The sequence below is a fragment of the Eptesicus fuscus genome, chromosome 15 (genome assembly GCF_027574615.1).
Source record: "Eptesicus fuscus isolate TK198812 chromosome 15, DD_ASM_mEF_20220401, whole genome shotgun sequence".
Classification (NCBI taxonomy): Eukaryota; Metazoa; Chordata; class Mammalia; order Chiroptera; family Vespertilionidae; genus Eptesicus; species Eptesicus fuscus.
In genome coordinates this window covers 16,664,854-16,682,016 of record NC_072487.1, presented here as the reverse complement: position 1 = coordinate 16,682,016, position 17,163 = coordinate 16,664,854, and the positions used below count along the sequence as shown (strand labels likewise).

General features: G+C 41.9%; 1 protein-coding gene and 1 long non-coding RNA gene across 4 annotated transcripts in view; one reads left to right on the top strand and one right to left on the bottom strand.

Moving 5' to 3' along the window:
• Window positions 1-17,163, top strand: part of LOC114227272 (uncharacterized) — an 84,946-nt gene that overhangs the window by 11,884 nt on the left and 55,899 nt on the right. The window contains exon 1 of one of the 3 annotated variants that reach the window (XR_008558240.1): window positions 6,239-6,269. The exons of the other annotated variants lie outside the window; for them this stretch is intronic. This is a non-coding gene — a long non-coding RNA (uncharacterized LOC114227272). Of the gene's footprint in view, window positions 1-6,238; window positions 6,270-17,163 lie in introns of those variants that run through there. 3 annotated transcript variants of the gene reach the window in all.
• CDKN2B (cyclin dependent kinase inhibitor 2B) lies at window positions 2,072-5,157 on the bottom strand. Its single transcript, XM_008154084.3, has 2 exons — window positions 4,586-5,157; window positions 2,072-2,503 (listed from the first exon to the last, which is right to left on the bottom strand). Exons 1-2 carry the CDS (start codon window positions 4,739-4,741, stop codon window positions 2,243-2,245), a joined length of 417 nt encoding a protein of 138 aa, XP_008152306.2. The 5' UTR covers window positions 4,742-5,157; the 3' UTR covers window positions 2,072-2,242.

The following is a 17,163-nucleotide window of genomic DNA, read 5'->3' as shown; positions in this document are numbered from 1 at the left end:
GCGATTTCATTATTTTTGTTCCCAAAGTGATTTTTAGGTCACTCTTTTGGGGGCTATTCACGTTGTTGACATTTTAAGATAGATTTAAAAACAATCTGTTCAGATTTATTAGATACTATAGGAAGAAAAAGTATCCTAGGAACTTATAAGGGAGATCCCATACAAGGCAGAAAAACTTTCTGTTTCAAAAAAATTTTAGTTGACTTTATATTTATCATTAATCATTTTGGAGAACAGGACGGTGCAGTGGGAAAACCCCACAAATCAAACCATAGCTTTAGAGCCAGATAGACTTACTTTGCACAACCGTGGAATGAATATCTTGGATCTTTGATAAGCTGCTTGATATTCTCTCATTTCCCTCGTATGGGAAATAATACCTATCTCCCAAGTTTATTTTAAGTGTTAAATGAACAAATGTATGTAAAGCATGCCTGGCACAAGTTATATGTCAATAAATGTTTACATATTTTTCCCCAAAAAAGATATACTCTGATTCTCAATTAAGCTTCCCCAGTAATATATTTATTTGGGGAATAAAGACTTGAGGGAGAGGTAAAATTTTTAAAATTTAGCTCAAAAGCACCTCTTGTTATAAATCTGAAATTAATTTTTCTGTTCCCTCTTCTCACACCCACACTCTACATGTATAAATCTTTCAATGTATGTGGAACCAGTTTGTGTAAATTTTTGTTGGTATCACTTAGCAATTACTACAAACAGTGAGAGATGTGAACCCCTTTGAGTCTTCACCATTTCTCAGGAGTTAGTGGTAGGTAAATCCAGGAACATACATTTTAAAGCCAATTTACCCACATCTTGGAGTCCAATCTCTGTTGTTTTTTCTTTATTAAAGCAGTGAAGTATCGGTTGTTTCAATACTGTAATGAATCAAGCAACACTGGAAATTAAGTCCCAAAGCAGTGCATCTTTAGCAGATATTAAGACATCCCACGAGTCATAATCATATGTTTTCAACAATTTTATATTCAATCTACTTCTTCAGCAACCACTTGGGAACTATCTGGAGATAATTTACTGGCTAAGTGCATGGATCTTGTAAAAGACAATTGGAGCATTTCACAGTTTGGCCCCCTGAGACAGTCTAGTCAAGGACAGAGAAAATGTAACAAATAAATAGGTTAAGCTTGAAAGTAATCTAGGCGTTGGCACTAAGAGCTGTAGTTCTTCCTTATCTCTTTACCGAGCGCCCCCGAATTACTCTGTTGTTTAAAGTCTGCTCATTAAGATTGTTACTGAAGAACAACTCAAAGTACAAACTATGAGAACTTTCCAAGTGGCGACTTACAGGGGTGTGTCTGTATCCTATCCCTATCGTATACACCAGTAGATGAAGCAAACCATTAGTTCACCCTACAGTTTTGTCTCCTAAAATGCCCCTCCCAACCCCCTCCCGCCCCCTCCCCGCCCTCGCCCCTGCCCCCGCCCCCGCAGCATCTTGTTCGCTGATGGTTGATGTCTGGAACGCGCAGGAAGCTCTCCTTGGACTGAATAACAAACAGCAAGTGCCGGCCCCTTCCTGAGCGCCGTCTTGCACCCACTGGACCCCGGGACTTTAGGATGTAAAGGCACATTCAAGGTGGTTCCCATCTTCTCCTCCAGTCGCTATCCGGCGGCGCTGGCTCCAGGACGTCCAGTGAGTACGTGTTTGCAGGTGACTAGCTGTGTCTCGCACCAGAAGTAAAGCGCAGAGAGCCTACTGACACCCACAGCAGCCGCCACCATCCTCCTCCGGCCCTCGGCCCTCGGGTTTTCCCCGTGAGCCTGCAGTGCCTAAAGCCCCAAGTGAGGGCTGACGAGGGGCTCCGTCAAGGTCAGTGCGGCTACCCCCTCACCTGCCTCCCAGCGGAGGCCAATCCCGCTGCCTCCTCCTCTGCCCCGCATCTCCAGGGGCCTTCAAGGACGTCATGGTCGCACACCACTCTTCCTCCAGGAAACGACAGCTGGGAACGAAAACCTTCCGCTCCAAAATCTCGCCGAAAACCTCTGGCCCCACCTCTCTGCCTTTGGCTACAGTTGAGGGTCAAGGGTGGGATCCAGAAAAGAAAAAGAAAAAAAAAGGGAGAATTTATTTCCGGCCTGCCCCGCTGTTCCCTGGAGGAATCCGGTGCCCAGGAAGGCTTTCCGCTGCTCTACGTGGCAGCCTTCGTCGAACTAAGTTGGGGATTGGGGAGTTGGGGAGAAGAGAAAAGTCGTTGTGGGCAGCGGGGTGCGCCCGCCATCAGTCCCCCGCGGTGGCGCACAGGTACCCGACGAGGTCCCGGTGGCCGCGCTCCTCAGCCAGGTCCGCGGGCAGGCGGCCCCAGGCATCGCGCACGTCCAGCCGCGCCCCGGCTCGGTGCAGCGCCACCAGCGTGTCCAGGAAGCCCTCCCGGGCGGCGTCGTGCACGGGCCGCGTGAGGGTGGCGGGGTCCGCGCAGTTGGGGTCCGCGCCGTGGGTCAGCAGCAGCTCGGCCACGCGGGTGCAGCCCATCATCATGACCTGCGGGGGAGAGCGGAGTGGTCAGGGCGAGGGAAAAGCGAGATGCAGGCCTGGGCAGGGACAGGTAGAGCCATTTCAAACACAGGAAGAATCTGCTTAATGCAGAGGTGCTCACCGGCCCCAGGAATCTGGTTAAGCTTCATTTGCGGACGCAATCTTTCCCCCTTCCCCGTCCCCCCACACCCGCTCCAGGTATACTCTTTACTGAGGCTCAGTTTATTTTCCAAATATGCAAGAAAGGGCTGATGATAATGTGCTTGTCTCCACTGTGAGAAAGAAGAAAAAGCTGACTTCCATTTGAATATGGGGATATATTTTGTTAAATGACTTATAGGTGGAGTTAAGTTTAAAGGCTTTTAAAATCTTAAATTATTTCTCTTGCTCTGCCCTCTCTCCCCAGACATAATCCGTGTCTAAAAATCGTTATTAGGCAGTCAGCTGATGCTATATCTTGGAAGTTAGAGTAATGCTTTAGGGGAGAAAATGAGCAACAACTAAATTTAAAATAAAGCTTACTTTATTTAGTTCTCACAGTAAATCCCCGGTGGAAGGCCTTTGCTTTTCAGTCACATACGTCTGTGCTTATAAATGTAATATATAGTCCTACAATCTGAGCCAAAATTGGAGGCATAGGGGAAAAAGTAAAGAGAGACACACATTGTTTATAAAATAATGAAAACCAATTATTGGTTGTTAATAAATGGTTCACCATTTTAAATATTTAACTTAATGTTATAGAGAAGGCCCAAAGTTTAGAGGGTGGTAGATTTAATGTAACATGTAATATTAATACTATATTTACATTGTATAGGATTTTATAATATGCTAGGATTTTATAATATTAAATAGTAAATGTTTTGCTATGTGAAAAGAACTTGGATGTCAGTAGTTGAATCAGAACAATGCATCACTTAGAAAAAGGATGTTTGGAGCAGTAACCCTACAGCACCCATTTGTATGAATATACATTATGCAAACATTTACTTCTTTAACAATAAAACAATTTTTGACAACTAAATATCCAAAGTGGAATTATTTGTTCTTGTGACTTTGTGTTTTAAAATGTACTATGTAACTGAAAGATAGTATACTAATTTTTTTGTTTTGTTTCATGAATATTAGAAGCATCCAATTCCTTGCTTAAAAACCAAGATAGGTTATCGTTCTTACTAGTGATATAAAGGCTGTTTCACATATAGAGAGGAGGGGGGTGGAAAGTGGTTCTTAATATCCCAGAAAATGGTGAATTAAAACTATAAAACCTATTTATACAATTATTAGTATAATTTGAAGTCTTTAACAACTACTGTGCCATATTTTTTGCTGCTTTAAATCATCCCTCATTTCTTGTAACACTTTTCTATGAATTCTAAAGGAATGAACATATATTTTCTTCAAAATCTACACTATTAGCAAGATTCATTAATAAAATGATTGGTTCTGGAAGGTACTAATTAAAGCGGGAATAATAAAATGTTGAATAAATGTATTTCAACAATGAAGAGGCTAATTATTTATGAAGACTTTTTATTTAAAAAGTACCTAACAGTTGCTGCGGGGAATGCTTTTGTAATCCAAGCATTCAGTATGGTAATTAAGCAGTAAAAAATCCATAGAATCATTTTTTCTTACGTAATGCTCAAGAGATAATGCTAACATAAAAAAAGGAGTACGTATTGTGATTTAGGAACCCTGTCTTGTTCCTTTGTTTAGAAAAAGAATGCAAAGAATTTCATATTGAAGCTTGAAACTTCACAGGTTTTTTTCATGTACTATGATTTTGTGTGATTCTTTAAATCCAGCACAGAATGTGTAAGTTGTAATTTATCTCTGATCCCGAGACGGGAGAGGATATACTGCTGTTTTCCCCCTCATTAAAAAGAACAAAGTGATGCAGTGGGGTTTTTATTCCTTTTTTTTTTTTTTAAGGATTTTTGGTGGGTGAACACCTGCTTTACATCTGGGCTCCACACCTCGAGCACGAGAGAAACAGTGGAGACCCAGGTCCCAGAGGCGCCCCAGGGAGGCCGCGCCCCCGCGTTCGCGCGCCCCCTGCCGACGAGGCCCCTGGGCCCCAGGTACCTGGATCGGGCGCCTCCCGAAGCCGTTGACTCCGTTGGGATCGGCGCCGGCCTGCAGGAGCTGCCGCACAGTCTCCACTTGCCCCCGCGCCGCGGCGCTGGCCAGACCCGCATCGCTGCCGCTACCTCCGAGCTTGACCTTCTCTTCTTCCCACATTCCGCAGACGCCAGACAAAATCGGGATGCTCCGCCGCTGGCCCTGAGCTTCACGGCACTCCTCGCTCCGTCCCCGCGTCGCCCGGGAGCGCTCTCTCCTCCTCGGGAGAGCCCCGCCGGCTCGTCCCCTTTCGCCGCCCTTTTGTGACTTGGCGGCTCGTGCAAAGGCCAAACCTCCTGTCGTTGAGTCGGGCTTTTCTGGGCGAACGCGAAGGAGCGGACGCGCCCAGCTCGCTCCCAGGAAAGGCGCCCGGTGCAAGGGCTCCGGCTGCAAGGGCAGGAGGGAGCGTCGCAGATCCCAGGCGCCCAGCGGAGTTTCTCGCCGAGTGCTTTGCCGGCTGGGAGTGGAGCGGTTTGGTCCAGCGGGGCGGTGCGTCGGCTCTCCCCACCCCCTTCGGCTCCGCCCCTAGCCCGCCGGCCGGATCGGCTACTGCGGCTCCCGGGCCGCGAGGCGGGGCCAGCAGAGCTGCCGGGGACGAGGTAGGGGCGGGGATGGGGGCGTGGAGCTAGCCCAGATGGTGCTAGGACGCATGCGCCAGACGCCGGGCGCTCGGAGGCCCAGGCCTGGCTCGCCCAGAGTCTTGGCCAAAGTTTTGGCCATCGAATCACTGTACTCAGCCCCTCCCTCCACCAGGCGGAGCAGAGTATTTCTATTCCTTCGGCCCTAGGCCCGCTGGTTTCACGCTGGAGACGTTAGTTGCTCCCTGTAGAATCAATGACAGAAAGACATTTGAAATAACTCTGTATTAAGATGTCTGAAAGTGACAGCTCTGCACCGGTCTTGCAGGTTATATTCACCCCCAGGCAGTACTTGAACTTCACTAGCTTCACATCTTGCATCAACCCTAGCAACTTTCTTTTGGGTGTGTCTTCCTATTTGAATCAGTATCAGAGAAAACCCCCGAGAATCCTGTTTTGAATGTACTATTTATTATTTTCATCTTTGAATTATGGTTACACTCCTTTTTTTAAAAAAAAAAGTATTTTATTGATTTTTTACAGAGAGGAAGGGAGAGGGATAGAGAGTTAGAAACATCGATGAGAGAGAAATATGGATCAGCTGCCTCTTGCACACCCCCTACTGGGGATGTGCCCGCAACCAAGGTACATGCCCTTGACCAGAATCCAACCTGGGACCCTTGAGTCTGCAGGCCGACTCTCTATCCACTGAGCCAAACCGGTTTGGGCTGGTTACACTCCTTTAAAAGCAAAACAAAGCACGACTTTTAGATTGAGAGTGACAACATGTCAGGCACCTAAAAATATAAATATATATTTTAAGAATCTGAGATCCCACTTTCATGATATTTGAACAGTTTATTTTTGTTTGCACTCTTACCTATTAAAACCCACCTCAGCAAGTATTTAATTTTTACTTTTCATGAGTAATAAAGGAAATTTATGCAGTAATAATGAAACACAATAAAACAGGGGTGTGGTGCTGGCCTGTCCTTAAACAGGTTGAACCTGTCATTAAATCCTCTTCTGAAGATTTAAAGGCCAAGTGCTTTTCTTCTTAATCTTCCTAGGTGAGTTTGCATTAATGCATTGCTTTAAAGATTTAAAAAGTTATAGCTGATGCTTGATTGATATAGGAAGAGAACCACAAGTTGTGTGTCTGTTGCCTAAAAACATTGGCGAGGAACTACAGGAAAGTGGGTCTCTCCTAACACTGAATCGTTTTTATTTACATCATTTTTGGTTCAGAGTGCCAAGGAGGAAGACTCTTAAAGGGAGGGCAATTGTTTGCTTACTTACAAATGAGACTCCATATGTTTCTTCTGGCAGGCCTTAGCTTGGACTCCCCTCCCCTCAAGCCACTGTAGAATGAGGAAGAGCTCTTTAAAGAAAGGAAGGCCTATGGAAGTGATAGTTAGGGCTGAAGATATACTGACTTTCAAGAGAGTGGAAATTCACCTGGATGGGGAAGAGAAAGAGGCAGTATTAATAACAATTATTTCCCTCTCACCCTACCCACATTTTTTAGGTTTCAGTTTCTTAGTTCCTCTACTTTTTCATCTTATTTGAGCCTCTACTCTTATCTGGAAAAAGAAATTGTCCCTTTTGTTTGTTGTTTAGATGGCTCTATTCCTTCATCTGGCCAGAGCAATACCTTTGGGTGAAACAACCTAGTGAGTTGTTTTTGTTTAGTCTTTGGGGCCAGTATCTATGCAGTGTATTGGGAATTACAGGTATGTAAGTGGAATTGGAGGAAGAGGAGGAAAGATGGACGGCGAGAAGCCAGAGTCTTTGAAAGGAATGACATTAGTTCTTTGCTAGTCACTCTCAGGGGCTGAGTCACTAGACCAGTGGTCGGCAAACTCATTAGTCAACAGAGCCAAATATCAACAGTACAACGATTGAAATTTCTTTTGAGAGCCAAAATTTTTAAACTTAAACTTCTTCTAATGCCACTTCTTCAAAATAGACTCGCCCAGGCTCATGTGGCCCGTGAGCCGCAGTTTGCCGACCATGGCACTAGACTGATATAGGTGGATGTGATGGCAAATGAATTCAGTCCAGAATATCTTTATCAGAACAGCCTAGTTACTCTAAAATTTAGTGCACAGCCAAATGTCGCAAGGCAGGCGGTCTTTTATTTATTTATTTTATTTTTAAAATATATTTTTTATTGATTTCAGGGAGGAAGGGAGAGAGACAGACACATCAATGATGAGAATCATTGATCGGCTGCCTCCTGCACGCCCCCTACTGGGAATCGAGCCCGCAACCCCAGCATTTGCCCTGACTGGGAATTGAACCTGTGATCTCCTGGTTCATAGGTCAATGATCAGCCACTGAGCCACACCAGCCAGGTGGCAGGTTGCCTTTTAAAGGCGTGTTGTTAGGGGAGGCAGAGGAGGGTGGAAGTGGGCAAAGCAGTGGCAGGGCAATGGGGACTCCTGCAATAATGTCAACATTAAAACATTTTAAATGAAATAAAAATAAAGACGTGTTGTTGGGAACTTCCCTCTAATGGATCCAGTAATTAAATTTAGTTCAACAAAACTTAGTTCAGCATGTCCAGGAATTCACAGTTGAGTAAGATTTAGGTCCTAGCTTTTAATTAACTTCCCCAATGGCACGAAGAACTAATAAATAGAGAGTTTCAATTTAATATGATAACTTTACTGAGACTTGTGTTTACAGGGTATTTGGGGAATAAGGAAGAAGGGAACTTAACTCAAGATGGAGGTGCAGCTGAAGAGAGTCTTTAAAGAATGCGTTGGAAATTAACTGTTTCCTGTCTTCTCACCTTGGATTTCTTTGAAACTTAACAAAAAGGTTAGGAAAAGATAGCCTGAGCCATTTTTTCTTGTTTTTTAATCCTCACCCGATGATATTTTTTCTATTGTTTTTTTTTTCCCCCTCATCGTTTTATTTTTTAATACATATTTTTATTGTTGGTAGTATTACAGATATCTTCCATCTCCTCTCTTTTCCCCCCACTCCTCCCAGCACCTTCCCCTCCCCCTTCCCCCTATAGCCTGAGTCTATGGGCTATGCATATAAGTATATAAGTTCTTTGGTTTATCTCTTCTTGTCCCCCCAACCCCACATTGAGGTATGGAACCAACTGGCATACCTCAATTGATTTTTAGAGAGAGTGGAAGTTAGGGAGGAAGTGGGGGGGGGGAGAGAGAGAAACATTGATGTGAAAGAGACACACCGATTGGTTGCCTCCTGCACGGGCCCTGACCTGAGCTGGGGATTGAACCTGCAACCCAGGTACACGCCCTTGACCAGGAATTGAGTCTGTGACACTTCAGTGCATGGGCTGATGCTCTAACCACTTAAAAACACCAGCCAGGGCACTTGAGCCAATTTTTGAGCCACCAAGTGGTAGGCATTGTCAGTGTCTGAAAAATAAAAACTATTTTGGGGTGATAAGGAGATGAAAGATACTTTATTTTTTTTTGTTTGGTTGGTTGAAGGGGACATAGATAAAAACTGGCAAGACAGGTGAAAAGCCAGTGGGTAGAATGACTGAGACTACCATGAGACAGATATGTGATCTTCGCTAAGCAAGTTCACTGGCAAAGAACTTTGGGCAGGCGAGGTTTTGCCAGGGGTATGCGCGATTACCAGCACCACGGACAGCGCTTTCCTACGAAGATTGTCTGGGTGGTCCTAATACACTCCAGCCTGAGGATTCCTGAGGAAACTTAAAACTTGATTTTCCAAAGCCCTTTCTCCCCTGAAATTAAAAGAGAATCACATGGAAGCCAAAGTGCTCACTCAACATGGTGTCCAAATATTATTGGATTACCCAATATTCTATATGGCAAGAATATTAAATATCCTCTATATTTAAAAGAAGAGAGGAGACATTATACTAATTGTCTACTCTGTTCCAAGTGCTTTACAAATATTATTTCATTTAATCCTCATAAAACCCTTATGCGACATACAGTAGTATCTCAATTTTACAGACAAGACAAAAGTATCAGAGAAGCTAAGTAACTTGCATACTAGCTAATAATAGTTGGAGGTAGCATTTAATCTGTGTGGCTTCAGAGCATCTACCCTTTTCATTATATTGTTTTAGCAGCTGTCATGGTAGGCTTAACTGGAAAAAAAGTGCAATAAACTGACTTGTAATTATTTCCCATTCTATACTGTATTTTCCAGATGGCTTACCTCACAGCATACCCTTCATCTACTTCAAAGATGACATTTTACATGCAATACAATAGCACATTTGTCTTGGGCAATAGAGTAAGATAATGAAGCATTTTACCTCTTCCTGAAACCCAGCTGTCTCTAGGATGAAATACAACCTGTTAACACTTTGAACATATTTAAGGGATGGAATGGATGGGAACACAGTGGGCAGTTGAAACTTAGAATTGTCACAACTATGCCTTTTCATAGGGTGGATAATTTATAAGTGAGAAGAGATAGAAAGTAAATTAGTATCAAATTTTGGATGTAAATGGAAGGGAATGAGTAGAGTTAGTTACAGTATTATAAGTAATGCAGTTACCTAGTGATAATGTTTATATTCTAGTTGGTGAAACTACATATGAACTCACTGTAAAAGTGTGAATAGAATCAGTTGAGTGACCAAGAGAAGTAGTGACATAACTTGAACATGCTTGGATCCCACTCAGAAAGGAGTGCATATTCCTCAGATTAATTTATACTAACATGTAAAAATGAAATTTTCTGGCACAAATTTTAACATAGAACATTATTTTTCAGAAAAAATAGTATAGACTGTAGTGTTTAATCCTAGGAATTAATGCCAAAACTTTTCCAGCAAAAAACTTTTGATAATATGTGTTGATACTACCTCTTTAGTCTCTTTAGTCATTCTGAAAACATTGTTGCATATTTTTTACATTGTTAATGCTTTTTTAAAAAAATTATAGGCTCAACATTGTATTTGATTACTTATATATAAGGAACAGTTCCTAAGACATAAATACAATTCACATTCAAACTTAGACTAATTAGATGAAAAAAAAATCCAGCAAGGACTTCCTGGTCAAGATGGCAGTGTAGATACATGTGGTACTCAAATCCTCCCACAACCACAAACAAATTACAACTAACCTACAGAACAACATCATTCAGAACCAGCTGACATCTAGTTGAATGGAAGTCCTACAACTAGGAATTTAAAGAAGATGCCACATCAAGACTGGTAGGAGGGGCAGAGACTCAGAAGGGGCTGGTCCTATAACAAGACCTTTTAAAATCTGGAGGGATATCTTGGTTGCAGATGTTTCCCATGAGGAGCAAGGGGTCCCAGTCCCACACCAGGCCCCTCAGCTCAGGGTTCCAGTGTCAGGAAGAGAAGTCCCCATAACTTCTGGCTGTAAAAACCAGTGGGGGTGGAGGCTAAGGGAGATGGAGGCTTCTGGAGTCCCAGGCAGTTCCTTGTAAAGGGCCTTCCATGGTATTCCCTGGACTCCCTCCCTCTGAGCTCCAGTGCTGGGGCAGCAGCTTGAAAGGAATCGGGGATATACGGGGAGGAATTGAATTGTTTGGCATCAGGGCAAGAGCTGGGTGGCAGTTTTCTGCCAGACAAAAGTGCTGGCAGAGATCAATATTTTTTTTTTCCTGAGGTCCCCCCCCCCCCACACCCACAGATATGACAGGCAGGTGCCATATCTGAGTCTCCACCAACTGGGCTCATACTGTTTGCCCCACCCTGGTGATTCCCTGTGACCTGTCCCCACCCAACTTGTGGCCTCAGTTATGCCATTTTCAGTGTTTTCCCATACAACTGGCCTCTCTTTCCTCAAGCAAGCAGCATGTGGCCTATGAATAGCCTGCACCTCTTGCTAAGCGACCCCAGGCCTGGCACTAGTGGCAGCCACCTTGATTTGCAGCTTGGCCTCTCCTGGGCACCTCTAAGCCCAGCGTGAGGATCAGCCACCTGCAGATTGCTCTGTAGCTCATGCCAGGTGGCCCCAGGCAGGATGCACGTGGTGGCTGACCTTGTACCTCTTGGGAGGCCCCAGAGCTAGAGCAACTAGTGGAGAGCTTCAGTCTATGCCAAATTACAACCCTACAACCTCCATACTCAAGGGGCGGACTTAGTGAGCACTGAAGCAAGTCCTGCTCCATAGGATTGACTCCTGCACAGCAGATCCTCCCCTATAGTTGCAGCCAGTCCTCACAGCCAATTGGCTATTGACCCAAACAGCAATCAAAGCTCAACTACAACAGGCCAGTGCACCTGGAGTGCCCAGCTTGGTTGACTGGGGAGACTGTGCCACTGAACCCTATATGACACGTACTACACAAGCTTACTCTACCAAGTCTGGGAGATTTAGTAGCTCTACCTAATATATAGAAACAACCATAGAAAAGCAGCCAAAATGCAGAGACAAAGAAACAGGTTCCAAAGGAAAGAATAGGAGAAATATCTATAAAAAGAACTATATGAAATTGAGGCAAGCAAACTACCAGATACAGAGTTCAAAACAATGGTTATAAGAATGCTCAAGGAACTTAGTGAGAATTTCAACAGCCTGAAAAATGACATAAAAACCATAAAAAAGAAACAATCTGAAATGAAGAATAATTTACAGGGATTCAAATAAGTGATCTGGAATGTAAGGAAGCAAAAAACACCTAAACTGAATAGCAAAAAGAAAAAAGAATCTAAAAAAAAAATAAAAATTAAGATACTATAAGGAGCCTCTGGGAAAACTTCAAGTGTATCAACATTCACATCTTCAACAAAGATTTATTGAGTGCTTATTATGTTCCAGGCACACTCTTTTAGGCCTTTAAAATAATCAATGACAAAATAGTAAAAGATCCCTGTCCTCATGACTTTTATATTTTATTAGAGGCAGCAATTTCTGTTATAAATTAAAAGAGGTTATTTCTTATTAAATACTAGAAGCCCAATGCATGAAGATTTGTGCTAGAATGGGCTTTTCTTTCCCTGGCTGCCAGCACCACCTTTCCACTCTGACCCAGCCCCTTTCCAGTCAGGCCCTGGAGCCACCTCTTTCCGCTCTGGGAGATGCCTCTTTCTGCTTCGGCCCCGCATTCCCATGCTGCCCAGAGGCCCTGAGAGACCTGGGGTGGGGCAGAACGTCTGCATCATTGCCATGGCGACGATGCAAGTGTACCATCCCTGTCACTGGCGCCTGTGTATGCAAATTAACCGCCATCTTTGTTGGGTTAATTTGCATATCACTCCTGATTGGTTGGTGGCATAGCGGAGGTATGGTCAATTTACATGTTTGTCTATTATTAGGTAAGATGCTTTATGTTTTATGTTACATCATCAAACATATAAGGCTTGCCTTATAAAAATCATATAAAACTTTACAAATAATTTTTGTTATATAAATCAATAATACAACTTTTCTCAATAATCATAAATTGAATGGAAAGTGATTGTTCATCTCAGAAAAACTGTGGTAAAGTTAAAATTGAAGTTTTAAGCTTTTTTCTGTTGCGAGTTGCCAAGAGTTGGTTCATGAGTCTCTGAGACCCGAGAATTGAGAGCTTCTTCGCTCCCGGGGGACTGCATCTGGCTGCCCGGCGGCCATCACCATGCCATAGAACGAGTACCTGGTAGCTGAGAGGAATTAGGAAAGGACCATTCCAAGTGAGCCTATCTGTATAAAACCTTGAAAATAATCTGAAACTAGCCCTTGATAAATGGGGGCCATTGGGGTATGTGAAGGGATAGAGTCAGTGACATGGGATGTCTATATATGGACAAATATGAATCACAGATTTCTCACGATAAGCAAGAAAAATGTAATAACATCACTCCTAAACACACATACACAAACACACATGTAAATCAGTCACACTATAAACACTTGTATTATTTTTTTAAATTTTTAAAAAAATATATTTTATTGATTTTTCACAGAGAGGAAGGGAGAGGGATAGAGAGCTAGAAACATCGATGAGAGAGAAACATCAACCAGCTGCCTCCTGCACACCCCCTACTGGGGATGTGCCCACAACCAATGTACATGTCCTTGACTGGAATCAAACCCGGGACCCCCCAGTCAGCAGACCGACGCTCTATCCACTGAGCCAAACCGGCTTCGGCTATAAACACTTTTAACAAGTACTAGCAAGTCAGATGGCAGACTCTTCCTGAAACCTGTCTCTCCAATAAAAACCTTGTAATTAACAAGACTGTCCATAAATCATAACATATACAGTAATAACAATTATATGCAACTGGTACAAGACTTAATTAGAAAGCTAAAAGTGAGTTTTCTCAGATGAAATGTATTTTCCTCTACCGTATGCAGACAGCAGGTTATCATCTGTACTTGAACCATGAAATGACACTTAGTCCAACCATTAACATCTCCTGACTTTTGTCTAAGAGGGGACTGAGGTGATGCAGCTCACTTGTCTTGTAAGAACAGTGCTAGTGTTTGCCATCTTTTGAGAAAGTTCCTACTATGTGCTGGATGCTTTGTTAGGCACTGACTATTGCTATCTCAGTTCACCTTTTTGACATTTAGGTAACAATTAACTATATTTTACATATTTAAAAAGACTTAAAGTGGATTACTGACTTTCCTAAGTTTTCACAAGTACTAAGTGACTAAAGAAGGATTTGAACCCAAGTCTGCTTGATTTCCCCAAAGGCTCTCTTCCCATCAAAGGTGTAGTCTTGATAAGGGACATGAAATTGATGAATATAGGGAAGCTGGTGAGTAAGATAAACTGTGGCCTTAAACCAGATCTTGTTGAATGTGTGGTAGATTGGATAAAAGAAGCCTTTTCTCTGTTGCTACCTCTTTAACTTTAAGCAAGTCACTCAGTTTTGCTGGGCTCCTTTTTTTAAAAAAAATAAAAATTAAATAAAATGAATAATCTCAATTGGTTATTATCTAATGTTATTAGATCTCAATTGGTTATTATCTAATGTTATCTAATCTCAATTGGTTATTATCTAATGTTATTATCTAATTTTCCATATGAAAATTCTTTTATTCTAGTCTATAATGTCCTCCACTCAGGCTTGCATTGCTCTCACAAACCTAAACAGTAGGCCCTGAGATTTGGCATGTCCTTCTTTGAGAGTCTGCTGTGGCAGGTGGCAGGGCCTGAAAATGGAAGTTCCACAAAGCTATAGCACCATGTTTTCATTGTGTTCCTCCCTCCCTTTCTCTCGTGGGTGCCTAACTTGGTGACATGTCCTGTGAGAACTGGAGGTGAGGAGAAGCTGGAGGTAGAACTTGGAAGGAGATGAAAGAAGTAGTCAATGAAATTCAGATTCTTGTTTTCTGATACACACATATTCTTCCCCAACTGAATTTTTAAGGAGTTGGAGAAAGCTCTTGCATAGACAGAATGTCTTAGGGTAGCTGTTAACAACAACAACATGATTGCAGCGAACACCCCCATTTATCAGAATTTTCTGAAAGTATTTATTTCACTCAAACTTTAAAAAATTCTTAATGGCATACTGCAGAGCAGAGGTTGGCAAACTTTTCCTCTAAAGGGCCAAGATTGTAAATTGTTTCATTTTTGTGGGCCATATGGTTTCTGTCACAACTGCTCGACTCTGCTACTGTGGCACCAGAGCAGCCACAGATACATGAATGATCTGTGCCCCAGTGCAACTTTACAAAAACAGGCAGCTCTCTTTACAAACAGGGGCAGATTGGACAAAATGGTTGTAGTTTTCTGACTTCTGGTGTAGTGGAGAGAGTTTATTTGGAACTTGACGGTGGCTCTTTAACTCTAGCTGGGTATTTTGGGCAAAGGTATTTAATTTATATTTGATGTAGTTTCTTTATGTGTAAAATGGGGACAATCAAACCTACCTCACAAGACTGTGATGGAGATTAGGCTATATAGCTTCATATAGCAAATTGGCAGCTAATAGGTGCTTGATAAATGGTAACCATAATGATCTTCATCACAGTATTATTATTTTAATTCCTCTTAGTTCATTTCTTTGGTTGTCAGCAATCTAACTAAGGTATTTACAGTAAACCAATAAGTTCTGTTGAGGGTGACTGGTTTCATGGTTCATCATTGAAGATTCTTCTACAGGAATTAGGAAGTTGCTTTGGTTTCATGGTTCATCATTGAAGATTCTTCTACAGGAATTAGGAAGTTGCTTCAGAGAGTGTTGGAGCTTATCTCATACTTATTGAGCTAATACCACTCTTTCTTGGTTCTAGTTTCTCTTACTTCAAGTCCTTTCAAAAGATTGGTATAGATATAGGTACATGTGTTTACTTTACTTTTTTCTTTTCCCTGTTGGGTAATCAAGCATATGTTGATTGGCATTGAACATAACTTTCACCAAACCCATGGCAACAAACTTTCTATTGACTTGAATTCAGACCAGCTCTGGTGGAACAGCCTGCGTGTGTTTAGCTTTGGCTGTGGCATCAGGAGGGGGTGGATGCACGTGTTCTACTTGTGTAATGACTGTTCTCTGTGTATTTGCCTTTGTCTTCTTCACGGAAAGCTGTGTTGAGCCCCACTTCCTGTGCAAGCTACATGGGCTTCCTTTCTGTTGCATGCTGCCTCATTTCTAGAGGTGAGTTAGCTTATAAAAACGTGAGACTGGCTTCTTATGTTTATGAATTTCCAAGAAGGAGAGAAGGTTATGATCACATTTGAGGTTCCTTTTCTTGAACCTCTTTCCCTCTTCTCTTTTTCTTTCTCCTTTCTTATAAAGATTAAAGATAACTGATAACAGATCTGTTTTGGACTGATATGGAGGCAGGGTATCCACTTAGTAATAGAAGTTGAGTCAGCGTTCACTTTTCCCTTTGTGAATTGAAATTATAGTGTGCATGGGTTAACTAGATTGAAAGCTTTACACGTGAAGCTAAAGCTTATGAAAGTGGCTACAGAGAAAGGGTCTAGTAATATATGGAGACAATATCAAAAATCTTTGCACACTGTACTTCAAGACAATACCTGAAGACAAAATATCTTTTGGTAGGTAATATAATTAATTCAAATATCAAAAGCATTTAATAAAAATTTTACTTTAAATCATTGTAATTCTGGAGGTGTTAACATAATAGTGATAAGTAAAGAGTGCATCATATTTCATACTTTATTTGCATATTTGTATCATTTCCAGCTTCTGCTTAACCTTTAGAAAAAATATTTAAGTTGCATCAAGTAATAGGCCTAGTTTATAGCCTGAATTGTTTCCTCCTGGCTGTTTCCTTTCACTTCTGTACATATGGAAATGTTTCTATACCAGAGCTACCTCATTCTTTAAAATTATTGTAGGAAATATTCTATAATTTATTTGCCCTTCCACATTAATGACTATTTAGCTTACTTAGAAAGGTTTATAGTTGCTCATGACAAAATTAGGAATCATAAGTTAATTTAATAGATGGTGTTTTCTTCCATAACCTCTCTGGCTTCTTGCATATATTTGAGAATGGTCTTTTAAAACAAGCCCCACATGCCTTTGGAAAGGTATTATAGGAGTTTATATCTACCTCAGGCCTCCTTCTATGATTTAGCTGCATCAGAGAACCAGTAGTATAGGTTTAATTTAAAAATCTAGCAAAAACTAACATCATAGTTGGATTCTGGTCAAACGAGTAGCTAATAACCGGGCTATGGGATAGGATTTAAAGGTGACTCTTTCACACATTACTGCCAACAAAACAATTTGGCCTGAGCTTCTTTCTTTCTCCCCTTTTTTGATTACTCTCATATGGTTATTTGCGTGCGTGTCTGACTTCCTCGATCTTCTGAGGGTAGGGACTATGCCTTATTCATCTTTGTATTATTCAAAGATTCTACCACAGTGGTCATGCCCACAGTGGTTATTCAAGAAATATGTGTTAGAGAAATAATTATATGTGAGCTAGAAATTCTCATTCTGATTCCTTTATTTAAACAACTGGCTTTCAGCATGTTGGGTGGCATAAGAAAGAAATATGGGGTTTTGGTACTACAATAAGTTCATGTAGAATTTAA